Source organism: Mastigoproctus giganteus, chromosome 9 (assembly GCF_048544385.1).
Source record: "Mastigoproctus giganteus isolate SK-2022 chromosome 9, ASM4854438v1, whole genome shotgun sequence".
NCBI classification, from domain to species: Eukaryota; Metazoa; Arthropoda; class Arachnida; order Uropygi; family Thelyphonidae; genus Mastigoproctus; species Mastigoproctus giganteus.
The window spans coordinates 203,137,265-203,157,776 of NC_143583.1; the positions used below are offsets into that span (position 1 = coordinate 203,137,265).

Sequence of the window (20,512 nt, forward strand, 5' to 3'; positions counted from 1 at the left end):
CCACATTTGAACTGAGTATAAAAGAAAGAATTACCCAGAAGGAATTTAATCACTCAAAAGAGTATATACGGGGAAGACTAAAAAATAATTTATACAAAAAGAAATATAAACATTAGGTTTTCAATTTCATGCAGTACTTTTAAATATATATATATATATAAAAAAATGTGAAAGGAAGCATTTTGTGGTAAGCTATTGTTTATCAGACTAGATGTTTGTTTCTTACACAACCTAAATTAATAAATATTTCAATATATATTTGAATCAGTCAGAATTATTGAAGAGTAAATAATATCTGTCCACCTGTCACGTAGCAGTAGTGAGGTAAAATATTAATATTAAAAAAAACGATATGCTGTACAATGAAAGAAAATGACAAATTGCTTCACCTCTTGTTTAACTATTTTGTGCACAGCAGGATTTTACAAAATAAACTGGTAAAAAATAAATGGCAAAATGGAAGTATCAACTTAAAAAAAATGTACACATCAGTGATAGTAAGAATTAATATGCAACAGGGGACCTTCACTTGATATGTTAAGCACACATATGCACGTAGTGAAATCGAGCTTCACACTGGTAATAAATAATACAGCTAGAGTAAGTACTAATGCAAAAAGGTCATACTTTTTTTTGAATATCTAATTTTCTACACACACAAACAAAAAATTATTTGAGAAATCAGGCTTTCTTCCTCCTGAAAAGCATTTCATTTGGTGGTTGGGGGAAAGGAATTGTTTGTTATTTAGACATACTCTAATAGCTGAATTTTTAAGATAATTATTTCTTTCATTCAGAAAAAAAACACTGGCAGTGCAAAATAATTACGATCTGTGAAAAATTGCTGTTGGGTATCAGTCATTAATTTCACTCAAATGAAGTGGAAAATACCTAGAGATAACACATTACCAGGCCAGAGAAGTATTAAGCCTTATTTTTGACATGATGACTAATGAATTAAGCTTAAATATATATTTTCGGTTACCAAAGCTCAGCTAACGTTAAAAAGTGTATTTTATAATTTTTTTTACTCCAGCTATATTATTAAATAATAAAATATTATTGTGACCAAAGAAGAACTGCAGTTACTAAAGCTCACATATATAAAATATATATATAAATAAATTCACATACACTAAAAAGATTGCAAGGGATATTTTTGGTCTTAATAGTTTAAGATAACCAACCAAAATGCTTATCACTTCTGTAACCAAACTCTAACTTCTGGGAAGTCTTCATGCATAACCAGATGTGTTTGGAAAAATAAATGTCCAGACTTTTTTCTTTTTTTTTTTCTTATTCTCATTACTTAGATATTAAACATTCACATATAAAATACTTCTGCTGCTGTTTTTAAGATAAAAAAGATACATATAACGGTAATTATGATTATTAGGACTTATAAATGGCAGTTTGTTTTATGCTCATACATAGTTCAATTACAGTTAATTCGCAAAAAGACTTTTTTTGCATGTCAAAACAGCTAAATATTTCACAGGGTGTAGAGAATATTTTGAAGAACATTAATGCTTGTGACTTGGTGAGTAAGTGTATGTATGCATAAGTGTGCACACATACATAAAAGTGTGTGAGAGAAGCATACAAATCATTTCACAGATAATTTTTTTCAAATACAATAACTTATCACAGGATATCAACAGACAACCTAAATAATGAATTTCGCATTAATAAAACATTCTTCAAATTTTTAAAATATGTAATGTTCTCTTATGCACAAAGTTTGTTTATCAAAATATTTTCTTGAGAACTAATAAAAAAGTTATGAAAGTTATAATACATTATATCATACACATCTGAATGACTGAAATGCCATATTTTCAACTGTATTTTACAGAATATTGTTCTGGGAGATGGTCTGTGTGTGCGCATGCACACATTAAAAATGAGGACCGCAACACAGTTGTTTTTCATCAACTTTTCACAGTATGTCTAAGAAAATGCATTAGAAGCAAAATCCCTTATCTTAAAGTTTTATGTATTTCCTCCTCCATCCCTTCCAGTACCACAAAAGGGAAAGAGCAGAAGGCAAATCACAAACCTATGTGTTTTGGATGAAACTGCACAACTACTGCTGTAACTTCCAGAGTCAGTCAGTCAGTTATGTGCGTATATCCAGCCTGTATCAAATAGAACTGACAAGCAGTCAAGGCTGTAATAATAAAACAGCAGATTTACTGCTGGACTAAACATAACACCAGCTGTATATAATGAAGAAAGTTTATGAAACCATGGATAAAGACTATGTGATATGAGGTGATTTCACATAATCCTCCTGTGATGTCCAAAGTTGCTATGAAACATCTAAAGGTGATCATGGACGATGAAACCTATAAAATATTAATAACAATAAATATTAATGCACATAATAAGCATCAAAAGTTTGGATAACTTAAGTTCATAAAGCACAATTTGTTTATATTTGTGTAAATGAAAACATACAAAACAAAAAATTTAAACAGGAGGTTTAGCATTAGCATAGGATGCAAGAAAGCGAGCTTATGCAGCACAGCAAAAAAAAAAAAAAAAAAACCACTGCCCATTTCACTGTGTCATTTATTCCAAATGCCTGTCCAGCTCAGCCTTAAATTTATTTTAGGCAATCAACTTCCACAAAAAAAGACGGAAGTCTGTTCCACCAATCAACCACCCACTGGCTAAAGGCAAATTTCCGCACATCTATCCTACATCTGTCTTTCCTCAATTTGAATCTATGGCCCCCTCAGGTTCTTAATCTGAGCAAGAGGAAGAATCCTATCAGCATTCAGCTTGCTCAACCCATTCAAGGCCTTATACACCTCAATCAGATCACCTCGCAGGTGCCTACTCTCCAGGCACTGCAATTTGAAGAACTTAAGCCTATCTTGGTAAGAGTCCCCCTTTGTTCCCCTCACCAATCTCGTTCTAGCAACTCTACATCCATTCTAAAATGAGGCCTCCAGGCCAGGTTGCTAAACTGTTCAACATGACTACTCCACTGTCAGAGAATTACCTGTTCCTACTTTTGTTTTATACTGAACATATCATGACAACGCATGCTATTTGGGATAATTAGCCAGCCAAGTGGTAAATGCATAAGTATGGTAGTATATGCATTTGAGTTGGCTGTGGTTTGAATACATGGCAACAAAATATGGCTACTGATATTATTCTTCTTTTCAAACATTCTGGCTTATAAGTTAACCCTTGAAGCACTAAAAAAGAACAATCATCTGAAATTTGAGGGTTGACTTATAAGCCAAGTATAAAATAAAAAGTTTTACTTAAAGGAACCTACTTAATGTTAAAAAAGACAAATTAATTAATACTGGTATCTTTGCAATTTATTACTTATGTATATTTACACTTTTTAAAACAAGAATTTGTTCATCACCTCAAACAAAAAAAAGTTCACAAAATTTTTCAGTAGTTTCGAGAACTTGAAAAGTAAACCCAAAATTTTGCAATAAAAACTATCAATTTATTATAGTAAATGTGCTGCCTCAATACTGAGGCACTGTTTACAATCCAGAAACCAATTTGCAGCAGTCCCAAACAGGCAATAAGGAATAGCTCAGTTACATAATCGAAGTCTCTCTCTTATGCAAATACATCAATAAGAGTGATGTCACCTATGCCTGTTTTGTTTTCATGACCTTCTATTGTAGGGAGTACTGCATACACTTGCCACAGGTGCAGCTCAAAATGTTACAATGTAAACTTTTGAGAGAAATAACTGAATTAAAAAAAACAATGGTAGATTTTTACTGTACTGCATTATGCAAGTTTTGAAATAAGACTAGAATATGGGGTTGAACTATATGACGAATATGATTAAGCATGAATTTTCAAGGCAAAAAACAGAGATCAAGTTATACACTACAATATACAGTAAAGTGCATGCCAATATTGTGACATATAAATAGAATTCCCCTCCCTTCCCTTTTAATAGCACAACCAAAAGATCAAGCTACCAGTGACAATACAATGTAGCTTGTTACAGAGTAGGTGTCTTAACCCCCGTCACCTTTTAAGGGGTTGGGTAAGTGGCTAAACTTCCCAAAATACACCATTTTTCTTCCGCTAGTATTTTTTAAAATTTTTATTTATTATTTGCTTCACCTGTTCCCTTTCAGGCTGTTGTAATGCACAAATTGAACCTTTAAACAAGATATTTTCAAAATTAAATTTTTTGTCCGTATACAGTCAGTCCTCGTATAGCACGATATTTGTGCTCCTAGAAACCCTCGTGCAATACAAAATCGTGTAATATAAACAACAGGCCCTATGGGAAAAATAGGGTTAGGTGCCGACCACCCAAGATTGAACACACATTTGTAACCAAAACATTACCAAACACAATAAATAATCGTAATAAAATACGTATTTTATTACGATTATTTATTGTTGTACGTAATAAAATACGTAAGCATTTTAATTACTTAAGTATTTTAAGTAATACTTAAGTATTTTATTACGACTATTACGTAATAAAATGTTGCTAATGCTTTTGCTTCCATCATAAGCAAACTTGTTTTTTGTTTGATTTTCTATCCAAACAGATGACAGCCGTTCCATCTCTTCCAATTCTTTGTGTCTTAATCTAATGGATTTTAATTGCACTTTGAGTTGTTCCTGCTATGAAAGTTGTTTTTATTTTCTCTGCACTCTTTGTAATTCTCGGCGTTGCCTCATTTAGGTCTGTAGCATGTGCAATATCACATGGTCTTTCATTTCGCTCAAAGCGTTTCATAATTTCATATTTTTTCTCTGACAGAGGCGGACTGGCCATTAGCCTTATCGGGGAAACCCCGGTGGGCTGGAGACCAGTGTGATTTTGGCCATAAACCCTAGTATGAGGACACTATAAATTTTCCTGGGTAAGAATTTTTGACCCAGTCCGCCTCTGTTTATCGATATTGCTTTTGTTTTTCTCTGTGAATCTGCAGTGTCTTCACCAGCACACTTCCTTTTCACACCTTTTAAGTATTTTACTCATTTTTAGGGAATAAAGCACAATTACAAAAGGAGGAGGCACGCTTGATACACATAAACAAAGCTGCGTGCATGTAGCAACTGAATAAACAACACCTTAAAGGCAGAGATACACTATTAACACCTCACATTTTACTAAAGGACATTTCTAGGGGTTACTACCATAAAACAATAAAAACAATTTCCAGTTGCCTTTCTGCTAATGGAATCTGTTATTAACTGGTAGTAAACTCGATCTAATTGCATTTGGGATTATACCGATAGCTGGAATTGTGTTGCTTTTTACGTTATTATGGTGAAATGTGTTTCCCCTTCACTGATATAAAAAACAAATACATTTTCAGAATCTCCTCTTCATTCCTATTGTGTTGTGTTCAGTTGGGGTGATTCCGCACTCGACTGCCATTTCTTGTAAACACAAAGGCGAATCGTGCATAAGCGAATTCGGTTCGTGTTATATAAGATATCGTTCCCCTATTTATAAATCGTGTATGATCGAATTCGTGTAGTGTAAACACGTGTTATACGAGGACTGACTGTACTTTGTTTACAAATTTGGAAACTTGGATGGGGAAGTGAGGTGGCAGCCAAAAATCGAAAGGGAAGTAATGTATAAAAATGTTAAGAACCCCCCACTGTGGTCATCCATAATGTGGCTTTGCATTATAACACCTCTTTTGTAGTGATCCAAGTCTGTTACTCAATAGCATACTGCTTCAAACTGCTTGTTCCTGACTCTATCCATCTCTCAAAATAAGTGCTGCCATCTACTTACCATTCTCAACTCTTGAATATGCCACTGTTCTCAGAACTCAGTATATCCAAGTACACAATGGAGGTATGTGCAAGCATGTGTAAAATCAGATTAGAATACTTGTACATGTAAACTAATTCCCAACTGCAGCCATACAGTGAAAGAGATTACAGAATACACTTTGAATGGTAATGTTATTTTAGGTTTGCTTTTTCTTTTTTTTTTTTTTGTATAACCATTATTAATTACAGTTTACACATTGTTGCCAACCTTTGAATTTCAGAAAGGAGAATTCATAAATTTTATATATATATAAAAAAAAAAAAAAAGCAGAAAAATTGTATTTTAAACTCAGATGACGTTGGACTTGAAATTACACTGCATTAACAACACGTGTATTTCATATTAACATACAGCCACACAATTGCAGTAATATAACAGAAAAATATTTATGTTTATATTGAATTGTTTTTTTTTTTTTTTTAATATTTTGTGTGCAGAATCCAACAGTCATTAATTTTTCACTAGTGTCATCATTACTTTTGCAGCAATTAGAACCTTTACATGTATTAAATCAGTTCAGTGTGTACCAATTCTGACATATAAGAGCCTGTAGTAACATGTCTCCCCCCCCCTCAATTTGCTATGGTTACCAAATAAAGGCGTGTAAATTATCTCAAGACTCATTCTATTATGGTTGTAGATATCATATCGGTCCAAAGCAGTGAAGCATAACATCACTAGTGGCACCAAATTTTTCAGTGAATATACGAACCCTACTTTGGAATGCCAGTATATGATGAAGACAAGTTGCAGACACCTCTTGTCTGCTGTGCTAGTTGCAATGCCAATCCTTTTGCTATAACTTGAATATGGGGAGAACCCACAAACCATCACATAATGACTGCTACTTTTGTATAGTAGATATATCCAAGTTTAAGAAGTACAGGAACTCCCTGACTTACGTAATACTCAGCTTACGCAAATTCGACTTTACGAAAGTTTTTGCCGGCCGGTGCAAACTGAAAAAAAAATATGGAAACGTATTTTGCATCCGTAGTTACAGGTATTGTGAAAATATCATAATGTAAACCCAATAACATATTGGTTTTTTTTTTTTTTTTTTTTGAAATTCATTACAAGTTCCTTGGAAGTTGAAAATTTTGCTATATTAGTAGGATATTCATCTCTCTAAAAGATCATTTTTATAATGGAAATTGCACTAAACGTTCATTGTATCATATGTTCCCGTTATAAGAATCAATTTTGAACACCATTGTAATATTTTTCTAAAACACATTTCTGGAGGTCACGATCAAAAAAAAATTTGCACTTTCTGGTTTATTGAGCTCTTCTGTTAGTGCAATCTATTATAAACAGGTAGTAAACTCGATCTTATTGCATTTATGATAATCCCGACAATTGGAATTCTATGGGTTTTTATGTTATGGTATTACGGTGAAATGTTTCCCCCTTCACTGAAATCTTCAATTGTACAAAAAACAAATTTTCAGACACTTCTCTTCATTCCTATTTACTTATTACATACAATGATGGAGGGAAAGGGACCAACGGAAAGTGCAAGTGCAGGCAGTGCCAGGAAATGAAACAAAATTACTTATTAAGAAGTACGAAGCAGGACAAAGTTTGTGATCTATTGCAAGGGAATTAGGTCTCGCTACTTCAACATTGAATACTATTTTAAGGGACAGTGGACGTATAAAAGAACATGTCAAAGGATCAATGCATTTAAAATTAACAGTGATCACAAAACAGTGTTCAGGTGCTATATTGAAGATGGAAGAGCTATTAATAATACGGATGGAAAATCGGATTCAGAAGTAAGTGCCCCTGAGTCCAATGGCCATTCAAGCAAAAGCAATAAGTATTTATGAAGATATTAAGGATAAGTATGGCAAACCCCAAGCCAAGTTCATGACAAGCAACGGGTGGTTTAATAGGTTCAAGCATTGCGCTGGTTTCCACAATGTTAGAGTATGCGGTGAAGTCGCCAGTGCCAATTCTGCAGCTGCAGAGAAAATTTGTGATGTGTTGAAAAAAATTATTTATGAAGGCAGCTATTCAACACAGCAAATTTTTAATGTTCACGAGACTGCTCTGTATTGGTTCCAAAGAGGAAAAGACAATGCTAGGTTTCAAGGCTTCAAAAGATAGGGCCATGCTCTTGCTTGTAATTTCCTGCTAATGCAGCAGGAAATTACAGATTAATACCACTGCTTGTGAACCATTCTGGAAATCCTTGTGCATTTAAGGGCATCAATAAAGCCTCCCTACACATGCATTTCCGATCAAAACCAGAGAGCACGGATAACAATATCTCTCTTTGAGGATTGGGTTAAATGCTGCTTCATTCCCGAGGCTGAAAAATATTGTAAAAACAATGACGTTCCTTTCAAGATTTTGCTTCTATTAGATAATGCTCCTGGACATCCTACTCATCTAGATGATTTCAATTCAAATGTCGTGAGAGTCATATATTTCTACTGCCAAACCCAACTTCACTCGTCCAACCTATGGATCAGGGTGTTATTTTGAATTTTGAATTTAAAAGCATACTATTTATGCACAACATTTGCTCAGGCATTGTCCGCAATAGACAGTGAGAAAAATTTTACGTTAAGAGACTTTTGGAAATATTACAATATTTACCACGCCATCTTAAACATTAATAAGGCCTGGGTAGAAATTACTAAAAGTTGTTTAAATAGCACATGGAAGAAAATATGCTCACAGCATGTAAAAGGTTTCGAAGGGTTTGAAAAAGACAAATCATATGAAGAGGTTACAGATAAGATTGTAAAGGTTTGCAGAGCTACTTCAGTTGGAGATTGATGCCAAAGACGTGGAAGAGTTAATAGAGGAAGAAGAGAAGGAATTATCTAATGAACTTATTGACTTGCAGGCAGCGATAGTGAAAGAAGAAAATGCTGACGAAACTCAAGATGAACCAAATGAGGAGCCGAGACGCTTCATCACCAAAGAGATGGCAATGGCATTTCTTGAAATTGCATCAGCAATGGGGAGGTTCGAGAAGATGGATCCTCACAGTGAACGATTCTTAAAAGTTAACAGAGGGGTGAATGATATGCTTGCTTGCTACAAAGAAATCTATGATGAAAAGAAAAAAGCCACTGTCCAATCATCCATTAATATGTTCTTTCGTAAGGTTGAGCAGATGACCCCTTCTAAATCTCCACAGCCCTCAACCTCCACAGTGGCGTACTTATCAGCTGAAGATGTCGATGCTGGCAACAATACTCAAGAGGTAAAACTTACTGATGTTATGCCTGTCTCCTCTCTTTTTTTGTAATTTTGAAATTTTTTAAAAATTGCATGCTTTTGTAATTTTTCCTGTGCATGAGATAAAAAAATTGAACAAATACAATAAATAATTCTATTCACATGTACATCGAACATTTCTTTTTTGATTCAATCAATTCAGCAAGCACAGTTGCAAGTGCTACACAAGCATGGGGAAAATTTCAACTTACATAGCGTTCCACAGAATGTAACCCTTACGTTAATTGGGGAGTGGCTATATAGATTGAAAGGCTGTGGTGCATCCCAACTTACCATCCTCCACTGCTCTGGTGTCACACAATGAAGAACTGCCAGTTTTCAATCCATTTTCTTAAGAAGAGTTTTCAGAAATGGATAATGAACCTCATGAACAGAATAATCGGGATTACATACCAGAAGCCTGTTCAATTGTAAAGTATCACATTTCCCTAATCAACAAGAACTGGATGATTTAGTGAGGGACAGTGGTCAAACCAAATCCAGTTCAGAGCTCCTGACATCAGAAGAGTGGAAGATATCAGATCCAAAAGGCAAGACTTCCACACACTGATGCAGAATATCATTCTGACCTGATTGCTCTTAATGAAAGAAATTAGCATTAGTGAAAATCCAGAAGAATGGTGTTTTTTCATAAGCAATTCATCTAAATATTTGAAATCTATGGTGCTTCACCATTGTGAAGCACTATAGATTTCAAACTATCAATGAATCCCAAGAGTTAATTAATAACTCTTGGGATTTGGTGAATCCACCAATCAATTCCTGTTGCACATTTTGAAATTTGGTGAATTGGTGAATCCACCAATCAATTCCTGTTGCACATTTTGAAATTTGGTGAATTGGTGAATACACCAATCAATTCCTGTTGCACATTTGAATTAAAGACTATGGAAATATGCAGCATGTGTTAGAGAATATAGAGATATGACCAGTATAAATGGGATGTTTGTAACTTTGAGGCATTAGTGTTCATTCTGAATTCATGGTTGTGCAAGGTGGTTTCACTAAATTTCCTTGCTTTCTCTGCATCTGGGTCCAGCACTACAGGAGAAGAGAAAGATTTGCCAGAATTAATTGTTTGCCTTAGTTCCAAGAAACAAAGTGTTGTTTCCACCTCTCTTAGTCAGGTTTGGACTCGGTATGGAGGTCCTCATCTTTATTGGACTGGTCAAACAATTTGTTACAGCACTGTATCCTTAAGGTGATACCCTCAAGCATATACAATCCGTTTGCTCTAAAATTATTGGATGCAAAAGTGAAATGTGGCATATTTATTGGTCCACAAGTTAAGCAGATGTTGGCTTTACAAGACACGGAAGACAAAATGACATGCTTGAGCAATATGGCTGGCAGCTGTTTTGCAATTCTAGTGAATGGCATTCTTGATAACATTAAGAGTGAAAATTACAAGGTGCTGGTTGACAAGTTCATTGAAATTTATGAAAAATGGGAACATCAATCATTGCAGAATGTCGATTGAGCTCTGTTACTTGTACTCTCACCCGGATTTTTTCAGACCAAATCCAGCAATGTTAGCAAGAAGCATAGAGAGTGATTACACCAGGACATACAGCCAAAGGAGAAAAGGTACCAAGAAAAGATGGCATGAAGAAATGATGTGTGACTATATCTGGTTCTTGGTCCAAGTCAATTACACTGACCAGAAAGGACAAAGATGCTCAATTATACATTTTTAAGGAAATTTTTTACTTTGTTTACTTATATCAGTATCAGTGATTATTACTTGATTATGTACAGAAATTAAACATTCTTAATAAATCTGCCTATAGTATTATTGTGTTTCATTTCTGGTTAAGAAAAAACCACTGATACTAAGCAGAAACTAAGGTCAGATTTGGAATCAACGTTCCCAAATTCATAAAGAAACACCAAGAAATACTGATGAACAGATTTCAAAACCTTGCTATGTAACATATTTACCAGTATGATAAATATGGTTTAATATGGTAAATTACTTTATAAATTTATAAAACTATTTTATTATGATACCAGTTTTAAACGATGGGGATGAATGTGATCCTGATGTAGCATGTGTGTGACACTACAGTTACAAGTGTTATAATAAGTTAAGTCAAATCCATGCACCTCCACAAAAAATGTGCTCAGCTCAATCACAGTATATCAGCAGCCTTAAGTAGTTATAATGAAGTTTTAAGCTCGTCTGGGTGTCAGTAATTACACAGAGTATAAAAAAAAATATAATAATAAAAAAAATATTAAAAAAAAAAAAAAAAAAATATATATATATATATATATATATATATATATATATATAGGGCCCACCATAATATCTGATATATTTTAAAATACAAAAAATGTGATATTTCTGGTGATATTTTCACCTTAAACATACCTTGTTAAATGCTTACTATCTTCATGGACTTCCATCTCCATGCTCTTGAATTCATTCAGCTCTTTACGAATAGCTGCCTACAGAAAAGGGCAAACATTTGTTGCATTAATGACATTCCAATACAAAAGATCTTTCAATTCCAATAATGTTAAGTAAGATAAAATCTGCTTTGACTGATAAAATACAGTAAACCTCATAAATTTGGAATCTTCAAGATATAGCACAGCACATTCCACAATTTGCAAAAATACATTTTTTTTTTTTTTTTTTAGAGGTGATATATATATATAATCTAAGTATTTGGGATAATTCGATATTTTTAATCATATTATACAATAGCTCTGATCCCTATAACCTCCACAGAACGTGCCACCAGCATTAAGCCAGATTGGTTCGTGTAGCTTGCAGGTTCAAATGCTATCTCTAGTACAGGTGTTGCAATTTTCTACTATTTTTTAATATGTCGTATAAATAGTGTGATATGATTTCAGCAATCATATTGCTTTAAATATGCTAAACACATGGTACTGTACTATTAATACTACACTGTGAATTAGTATTGAGTGTCTCACATGAATAACTTTATACTTTGAAAATACATAGTAACAAAGACATACAGTCTAGGAAATACGTAAAACAGAAAGAAATTAGTGTTTGGAACATAATGCATAAATATGACACTAGTTATACTTTTTTTTTTTTTTAAAGTACAGCCAGAGGTGTATTTCCCCTCTGCCCTTGTACAGTCAACCACCTTCAGAGAAATATTCAAAAAATTCCAGATTTTTATGGTTCTACTATACAGTGGTACCTTGGATTACGAGTAACTTGGTATGCGAGTGTTTTGCAAGATGAGCAAAAATTTTTAATAAATTTTAACTTGATAAACAAGCGAGGTCTTGCAATACGAGTACAGTCAGTCCTCGTATAACACGTGTTTACACTACACGAATTCGATCATACACGATTTATAAATACAGGAACGATATCTTATATAACATGAACTGAATTCGCTTATGCACGATTCGCCTTTTTGTGGTTACAAAAAATGGCAGTCGAACGCAGAATCACCCCAACCGAACGCAACCCGATAGGAATGAAGATAAGATTTTGAAAATGTATTTATGGTTTTTTATATCAGTGAAGGGGAAACACATTTCGCCATAATAACGTAAAAACCAACAATTCCAGCTAGTATAATCGCAAATGCAATTAGATCGAGTTTACTACCAGTTTATAACAGATTCCACTAGCAGGAACGCAACTGGAAATTGTTTTTATTGTTTAATGGTAGTAACCGCCAGAAATGTGCTTTAGTAAAATGTGGTGTTAATAGTGTATCTCTGCCTTTACGGTGTTGTTTATTCAGTTGCTACACATGCGCAGCTTTGTTTATGTGTATCAAACGTGCCTCCTCATTTTGTAATAGTGCAAGCAATGAATCTGATTTCCGTGAAATCCTCAAAAGGAGGCAAAAGCAAGTGTCATTGGAAAGATTCCTTGTTAAAGTCGCACAAAAAGAAAAAGTCAACAGATAGCAGTGATTCCGTTAGAGACAGTGAATGTCGTCCTACCCAATAATTAATAAATTCGATTGCTTTATGTATATTAAATTTAAATATTAAAAATATAAAAAAGGTATGTATTTTGTATTAATCATTTTTACAGTATATGAATATTTTTGAGTTTTGGAACAAATCATCTGGGTTTCCATTATTTCTTATGGGGAAATTCGCTTTGATATACGAGTGCTTTGGATTATGAGCACATTTCCAGAATGAATTATGCTCGCAAACCAAGGTACCACTGTATTCTCATAATATGCAATACTGCCTAGTGGTGATATTGCTACTATTGATATAACAAAGAGAATGCAGATGTTAGCAACAAAATACAGTTGTGTGCATGTGCGCGTGTGTGTGTGTCAGGATAAAGATAGCAACTATAAAAACCCCCCGACTTACATAGCGGTTACGTTCCGTGGAATGCTACATAAGTCGGAATTTCTTCCATGCTTGTGCAGCACTCGCAACTGTGCTCGCTGAATTGATTGAATCAAAAAAGAAATGTTCGACAAATGTGTAAATAGAATTATTTATGTATTTATTCAATTTTTTATCTCATGTGCAGGAAAAATTACAAAAGGGTGCAATTTCAAAATTATAAATTTACAAAAAAGAAAGGAAACAGGCATAATGTCAGCAAGTTTTACCTCTCGGGCATCGTTTCCAGAATCAACGTCTTCAGCTGATAAGTACACTGCTACGGAGATTGAGGACTGTGGAGATTTAGAAGGGGTCGGCCGCTCAATCTTAAAAAAAGAACATATTAATGGATGACTGGACGGTGGCTTTTTTCTTTTCATCATAGATTTCTTTGTATCAAGCAAACATTTCACCCTTCTGTTAACTTTTAAGAATCATTTGCTGTCAAGATCCATCTTCTCAAACCTCGACATTGCCGATGCAATTCACGAAATGCCATTGCCATCTCTGGTGATGAAGTGTCTCGGCTCCTCATTTGGTTCATCTTGAGCTTAAGTCATCATTTTCTTCTTTAACTATCACTGCCTGCAAGTCAATAAGTTCTTTGTTAGATAATTCCTTCCCTTTTTCCTCTATTAACTCCTCCGTGTCTTTGGCATCAACCTCCAACTGAAGTAGCTCTGCAACCTTTGCAATCTTATCTGTAACCTCTTCATATGATTCCTCTTTTTCCAATCTTCGAAGCCTTTTACATGCTGTGGGCATATTTTCTTCCATGCATGATTTAAACAACTTTTAGTAATTTTCACCCAGGCCTTATTAATGTTTAAGATAGATGGCGTAGTAAATATTGTAAGATTTCCAAAAGTCTCTTAACATAAAATTTTTCTCATCATCTACTGTTGTTATTTGGTTTTTAGGAGCATTAGCAACTAAGGCCATATTGCTCCGGGGATATGCGGTGGTCATTCCCTGACCTTTCTGCATCCTCCGTATTTGGTGGCTCACGGGCTCGAACCCTGGTCTAATCAAGAAGCATGTGCTACGCACTGCTGCTCCTGCCCACCTGGCTACAGAGGCACCATCGTCTACTGTAGACAATGTCTGAGCAAATGTTGTGCTTAAATAATAGTATTCTTTTAAATTCAAAATAACACTCTGATCCATAGGTTGGATGAGAGAAGTCGTGTTTGGTGATAGAAATAAGAGACTTTCCCGTTCAACTTGAAATCATCTAGATGCATAGGATGTCCAGGAGCATTATCTAATAGAAGTAAAATCTTGAATGGAACGTTGCTATTGTTACAATATTTTTCAACCTCGGGAATGAAGCAGCATTTAAACCAATCCTCAAATAGAGATATTGTTTCCACGCTCTCTGGTTCGATCAGAAATGCAGGGGTAGGATGGCTTTATTGATGCCCTTAAAATGCACGAGGATTTCTAGAATGGTACACAAGCTATGGTTTTAATCGGTAAACTCCCACTGCATTAGCCCGAAGCAAGAGCGTGACCCTATCTTTTGACGCCTTGAAACCTAGCATTGTATTTTCCTCTTTGGCAATGTATGTTCAATCCAGAGCAGTCTCGTCAACGTTAAAAATTTGCTGTTGAATAGCCGCCTTCATCAATAATTTTTTCCAACACATCACAAAATTTCTCTGCAGCTGCAGAATCGGCACTGGCAACTTCACCACATACTTTAATGTTGTGGAAACCAGCGTGATGCTTGAACCTATTAAACCACCTGTTGCTTGCCACGAACTTGGGTTGAGGTTCACCATACTTATCCTTAATATCTTTATAAATAATCTTTATAAACATTTCTTGTGCTTGCTTGAATGGTCATTAGACTCAGGGACACTTGCTTCTGAATCTGATTTTCCTTTCATATTAACAGCTGTTCCATCTTCGGTGTAGCACCTGAACGCAGTCTTGTGATCATTGTTGATCTTAAGTGCGTTGATCCTTTGACATGTTCTTTTATATGTGCACTGTCCTTTAAAATAGTATTCACTGTTGAAGCAGCGAAACCTAATTCCCTTGCAACAAATGGCAAACTTTGTCCTGCTTGGTACTTCTTAATCATTTTCATCTTCATTTCTAAATCAATTTTGTTTCGTTTCTTGGCACTGCCAGCACTTGCACTTTCTGTTGGTCCCTTTCTCTTCATAATTGAAATATATAAATAGGAATGAAGAGAAGTTTCTGAAAATTTGTTTTATTATATGATTGAAGGTTTCAGTGAAGGGGAACACATTTCACCATAATACCATAATGTAAAAACCCACACGATTGCAGTTATCGATATTATCGCAAATGCAATAAGATCGAGTTTACTACCCGTTTATAATTAGATGCATTAACAGAAAAGATAGCTTAGTAATATAGCGAAATTTTCAACTTCCAAGGACTTGGATTGAATTACAAAAAAAAAAAAAAAAAACCCGATGTGTTATTGGGTTCACATTACAATATTTTCACAATACCTCCATTTATTCCTACAGGATGCAAAATAGGTTCCGCGATTTTTTTAAGTTTGCACCGGCGAGCAAAAACTTAAGCAAAGTTGAATTTCTGTAAGTCGGAGAGTTCCTGTATATATAACAAAATATAATCTGCATATATCAAAATAATTTTTGTCATCTGCGGATAAAACAGTTGCCAAGAAAATTTTGAAAATTCACAGATTATATTAACAGTACGTGCTATATCACAAAGAAAAATTAGTTGAATTAAATAATTCCACTTTACTTGTGAATTTTGTTTCACATTCATAGAAACATATAAGATGCTTGGATATTGCCTGAAATATCTCCATAAAACTTTTTATCACCATGTTCTTGACGAAAAAAAGAACTTCCTTACTGAAACATCAAAACTTGATAAATTAATCTGAAATGTGAACAACATTAATTAAACAGTATGGATTGTTGTATGATCAAGTGAATTTTACTGTGTACAAAGTATTACATTACATTAAGCTCCCACACAACAGAACTACTTAATCTATTGTGAATGAATCCTATCATCAGATCTAATCATGAAAGATTTTGAGGCTGTCACTAACAGTACAAAGTAGAAGACTCTTAGCAACAGCTTTCAAATCATTCATTATTAAGCCTAATACAAGAAGGATTCTACTGTGTGGGAGTTTAACTTACTCAAGTCAACTTTTGCACAATAAATTTCACTTTGTAACAACAACAACTTTTGCGGTTTAATTAGCGTTATTTACATTTCAAATTACCATATTTTCTGGCATGTAAAACACTCCCTTCCCCAGGAAGCTGTTTCCTAAAATTCCCCTACATCTTAAGGTATGCTGTACTAGGTACATTACAATTTTTTTTCTGTAGCGTGGGCTAGGGAAAGTATAGTTAAAAACATCAAAGTGGACTAATCAAAACATTAGCTCTCAGTGTCTGAGCAGTTCAGAGCAGAAGTAATGGAAGCAACAAAAAGGATGATTGTAGAATTAAGCATACAGTTGGCTGCAAATACAAGAAACATTAGCCAACTGCAGCCATTGGACAACTCCATTATGAAATTATTTATAGCATTTATGCATAAGAAGCAGACCATGCATAAGAAGCAAACCATATGGATGGAAGAACCAAATCCCTGTCTGACGCCAAAAATTTAATGGGTTTGCAAATAGGTGAAAAATTCATGGCAGTTAGCAAAATACAAGAAAATTGCCAAGTCTTTCAAGAAATGTGAGTGAATCAGCAATGCTCTTGATGCTAATGAAGATGATACACTCTTTGAAGAAAGTGAAAGTTTAGACAATAACATCAGTAAGGAGTGTGACAGTATTGATGACAAATTTTTGATGTTCTACAATGAATAAAAGCTTCATTCTGCACTGACATTTTGTTCACTAAGCACTTGCATATATGTTTCAGATGTATGCAATAAAATATTTTTTCCAAAAGTTTAGTCCAGTGCATCTTATTATCCAGAAAATAAAAGGTTGTTCACAATGAACTACTGTAATTATGTTGTCCTACAGTATATCCACAAAAACTTAATTATACCTTATCCTTTGGTGTCAGGCGTGTCCATGGTTTGTCTGCTCGGCGGTCATAATCTTGTGCTTGCGTAACTTCTACATAGTCATTAAACCTTATAATTTTTCTTTCCCTTAGTTCTTCTATGGTTGGACGAAAGCTCAGCTACAAGATAAAAGAAACTAACATAAGAAAATAAATTTAATGCTTTACACCACATTATACTATAAGTAATAATACAATTCATGAAAACAGAAAAATTATTTTTTTCCAAAGAACAGCCTACTGACTAAATAATACAGTGAAATCATAAAAGAAAAATAGCAAGCTATCAAAAAAACTGATTTTTAAGTTTTCGCACAGTGAGTTTTTTGTACTAAGCAGGCTCTGTAGTTTCATCATAAAATTTTGAAAATTCATAAAAATGAAAACTTTGTACATAAATGCTTTTAAATATTAATTTATTCTTATTTGGTTGCCTAATATCAGATTAAAATTATTTCAAAAATCAAATCATAATTAAAAAAAAAAAATTAAAATACAGCAGAGCATCAGTTATCTGGAATAATTAATATCAGATCTCTTCCAGATAATCGAACATAAGGAAAGATTAAATAAATTCTGTTATAATGTATTAAGGTAAAAGAACCTTTAAACAGCATGAAAAAAACAAATTTATTTAATTAAAAATAATAACTTAAAAATTCGCACATTTACGTACAGTCAGTTCTGCTATAACGCATATTTTCGCAAAGTGAATTTGCTCCAACACGACTGATATATTAGGGAACAATGTGAGTATAATGCGATTTTCGCGTTGGCTCATGCACGATTTTGTCTGCAAGTAAACCAGGTGTACACAAAACCAGAATATGGCGACTTGCGCAGCAATACATACAAGTTTACAAAGCTTAAAAAATGTCAAACCTCAAACGTGTGAGAGCTATTTTCCATTTACTATAGTTATATTGGTTGGAGACACACTGTTGTCATTCGCTATATTCACAAGATAACACGTGATATTTTAGGCCAACTCGTGTTTTCATGAGCTCACATTTTTCCGCTTGAACAGAAATTTCGTCAGGCGTGAGCAGGAGCACATTCATGGAGGTCACTACCATAAAACAATTTGCAGTTCCTGGTTTATTGGGCTTTTCTGTTAGTGAAATCTAATTATAAACAGGTAGTGAACTCCAGCTTACTGCATTTGCGATAATACCGATAGCTGGAATTCTGTGTGTTTTTATGTTATTATGATGAAATGGCTTTCCCTTTCCATGAAATCTTTAAATCATATAAAAAGCAGAAGTAAATTTTCAGAAACTTCTCTTCATTCCTATGTTTTAAGCTATATTTACTGTAATATTTATTTATTTATTTATTAGAAATTTAAGCTATTTAAACCCGTGTTAGCAATTTTATTGGATTTCCAATTTTTTTTTTAGTGTTTTACTTATATATACATATGAGGATTGAAATCAACAAAGTTGTCTTCACCCCACTAGAGAATTACCTGGAGATCAGCATTTAAAGAACTGGTAGCTGATTGAGCAGGGAAAGGTGTCTCAAAATGGAAAGTGGAATGCAATGTTCCTATCTTGGGAAAAACTATAGATAGGATTTCCAGTCAATGGAAGAAGGTCATTAATATACAAGAGGAAAGTGGGTGAAAGAACTGAACCTTGGGGGGAACCGGCATTAGTATAGAAGTTAGAAGACAGAGAGCCATCTACCATCACCTTCAGCAAGCAATCAGAGAGAAAACTGGATAACCAATTACAAAAAACAACTGGCAAACCATAAGATGGAAGCTTGTTTAGAAGACCTTTATGCCAAACACGATCGAAAACCTTTGAGATGTCAAAAGCAACTGCTTGTGTTTCACCGAACTTTTCCATTGAATTTGTCCATAAATGGGTAACATAAGCCAGAATGTCACCAGTGTATCGACACTGACAGAATCCAAACTGGTGATCGTTGATCAGATGGAAGGTTTCTAGGTAATTTAAGAGTTGGTGGTTAATTGATTTCTCCATTACTTTAGAAAGAGTAAAAGTAAATGCAATGGGACAATAATTGGATGGGAGGGATCTGTCACCCTTTTTAGGAATTGGCTGGATATGAGAAAATTTCCAAGCAGAAGGAAAAACACCTTTGGAATAAGAAAGTGAAAAAAGGCGGCAAAGAACAGGAGTAAGTTCAGGAGCACAGGTTTTGAGAACAAATGGAGAAATACCATCAGGACCTGGAGCTTTCTTAGCATAAAGTTTCGTAAAAATCCTGACTTCCTTTTGACGAAAGACCACAGGAGGCATTGAAAGGAGCGTGTTGGGAATGGTGGGAGGTGTTTTACCGAGATCATTAATATATGAGTTGGAAGAAAAATGGGATGCTAGTAGGTGAGCTTTATCCTTGGCTGAAGTGAAAACAGAAGCATCTGGTTTTGACAAAGGTGGGAGCAGAGATGGGCAAAAGTTGCGGAAATAGCTTTGGCAAGAGACCAGAATGCTTGGCTACCATTAGGGCAACAAGAAAGTTTTCTACTCTTAGCTTGTTCAAAATCTAATCTGGACTGATAACTGCTTTACAATTGTTGAAAGCTTTGGTGTAGGCATAAAATGAAACTGTAGAATTGGAAACAAGCCAATTACAATATTATTATTATTATTATTATTTTTTATTATTATTAGCCATATGGTGCAAGGAAGCCTGGGATTTATGCTGCACCGGCCAAAAAAAAAATTTCCCTATTACCCTGAGACAGAGAGAAGTAGAAAGGAATCACCAAGAAAGGGAAGAATGATGATATCCAGCTCAGGACCCTGGTTGTGCCAAGCCCAAACTCACCAGATGTGAGCCCCATATGCAATGTTCTTCTCTTGAGCAGCCTTAGCACATTTATTGGAAAACCAAGGTTTAGATAAAAGACGAGATGTTAAAGTGGACTGTGGAATAAAGGATTCCCTTCCTACAAGAATAATTTCACTGACATGAGCTGAACAAACGTTGACATCAGAAGTTTTGAAACAGAAATCTGACCAAGGAAAATCTCGCCGGTCATCCCATTTTGCAT

The 20,512-nt window shown here is 34.5% G+C and overlaps 1 protein-coding gene across 4 annotated transcripts in view; it reads right to left on the bottom strand.

The window, feature by feature from the left end:
- Window positions 1–1,778: 1,778 nt before the first annotated feature.
- Window positions 1,779–20,512, bottom strand: part of LOC150081042 (phosphatase and actin regulator 2-like) — a 286,501-nt gene continuing 267,767 nt past the window's right edge. For all 4 annotated transcript variants that reach the window (XM_090381992.1, XM_090381995.1, XM_090381994.1 and 1 more), the window contains exons 11-13: window positions 17,467–17,604; window positions 11,442–11,518; window positions 1,779–2,348 (exon numbers count right to left, since the gene is read on the bottom strand). In XM_090381992.1, coding sequence (XP_090238118.1) covers window positions 2,333–2,348; window positions 11,442–11,518; window positions 17,467–17,604 — 231 coding nt within the window. In that variant the 3' untranslated portion in view covers window positions 1,779–2,332. The remainder of the gene's footprint in view (window positions 2,349–11,441; window positions 11,519–17,466; window positions 17,605–20,512) is intronic.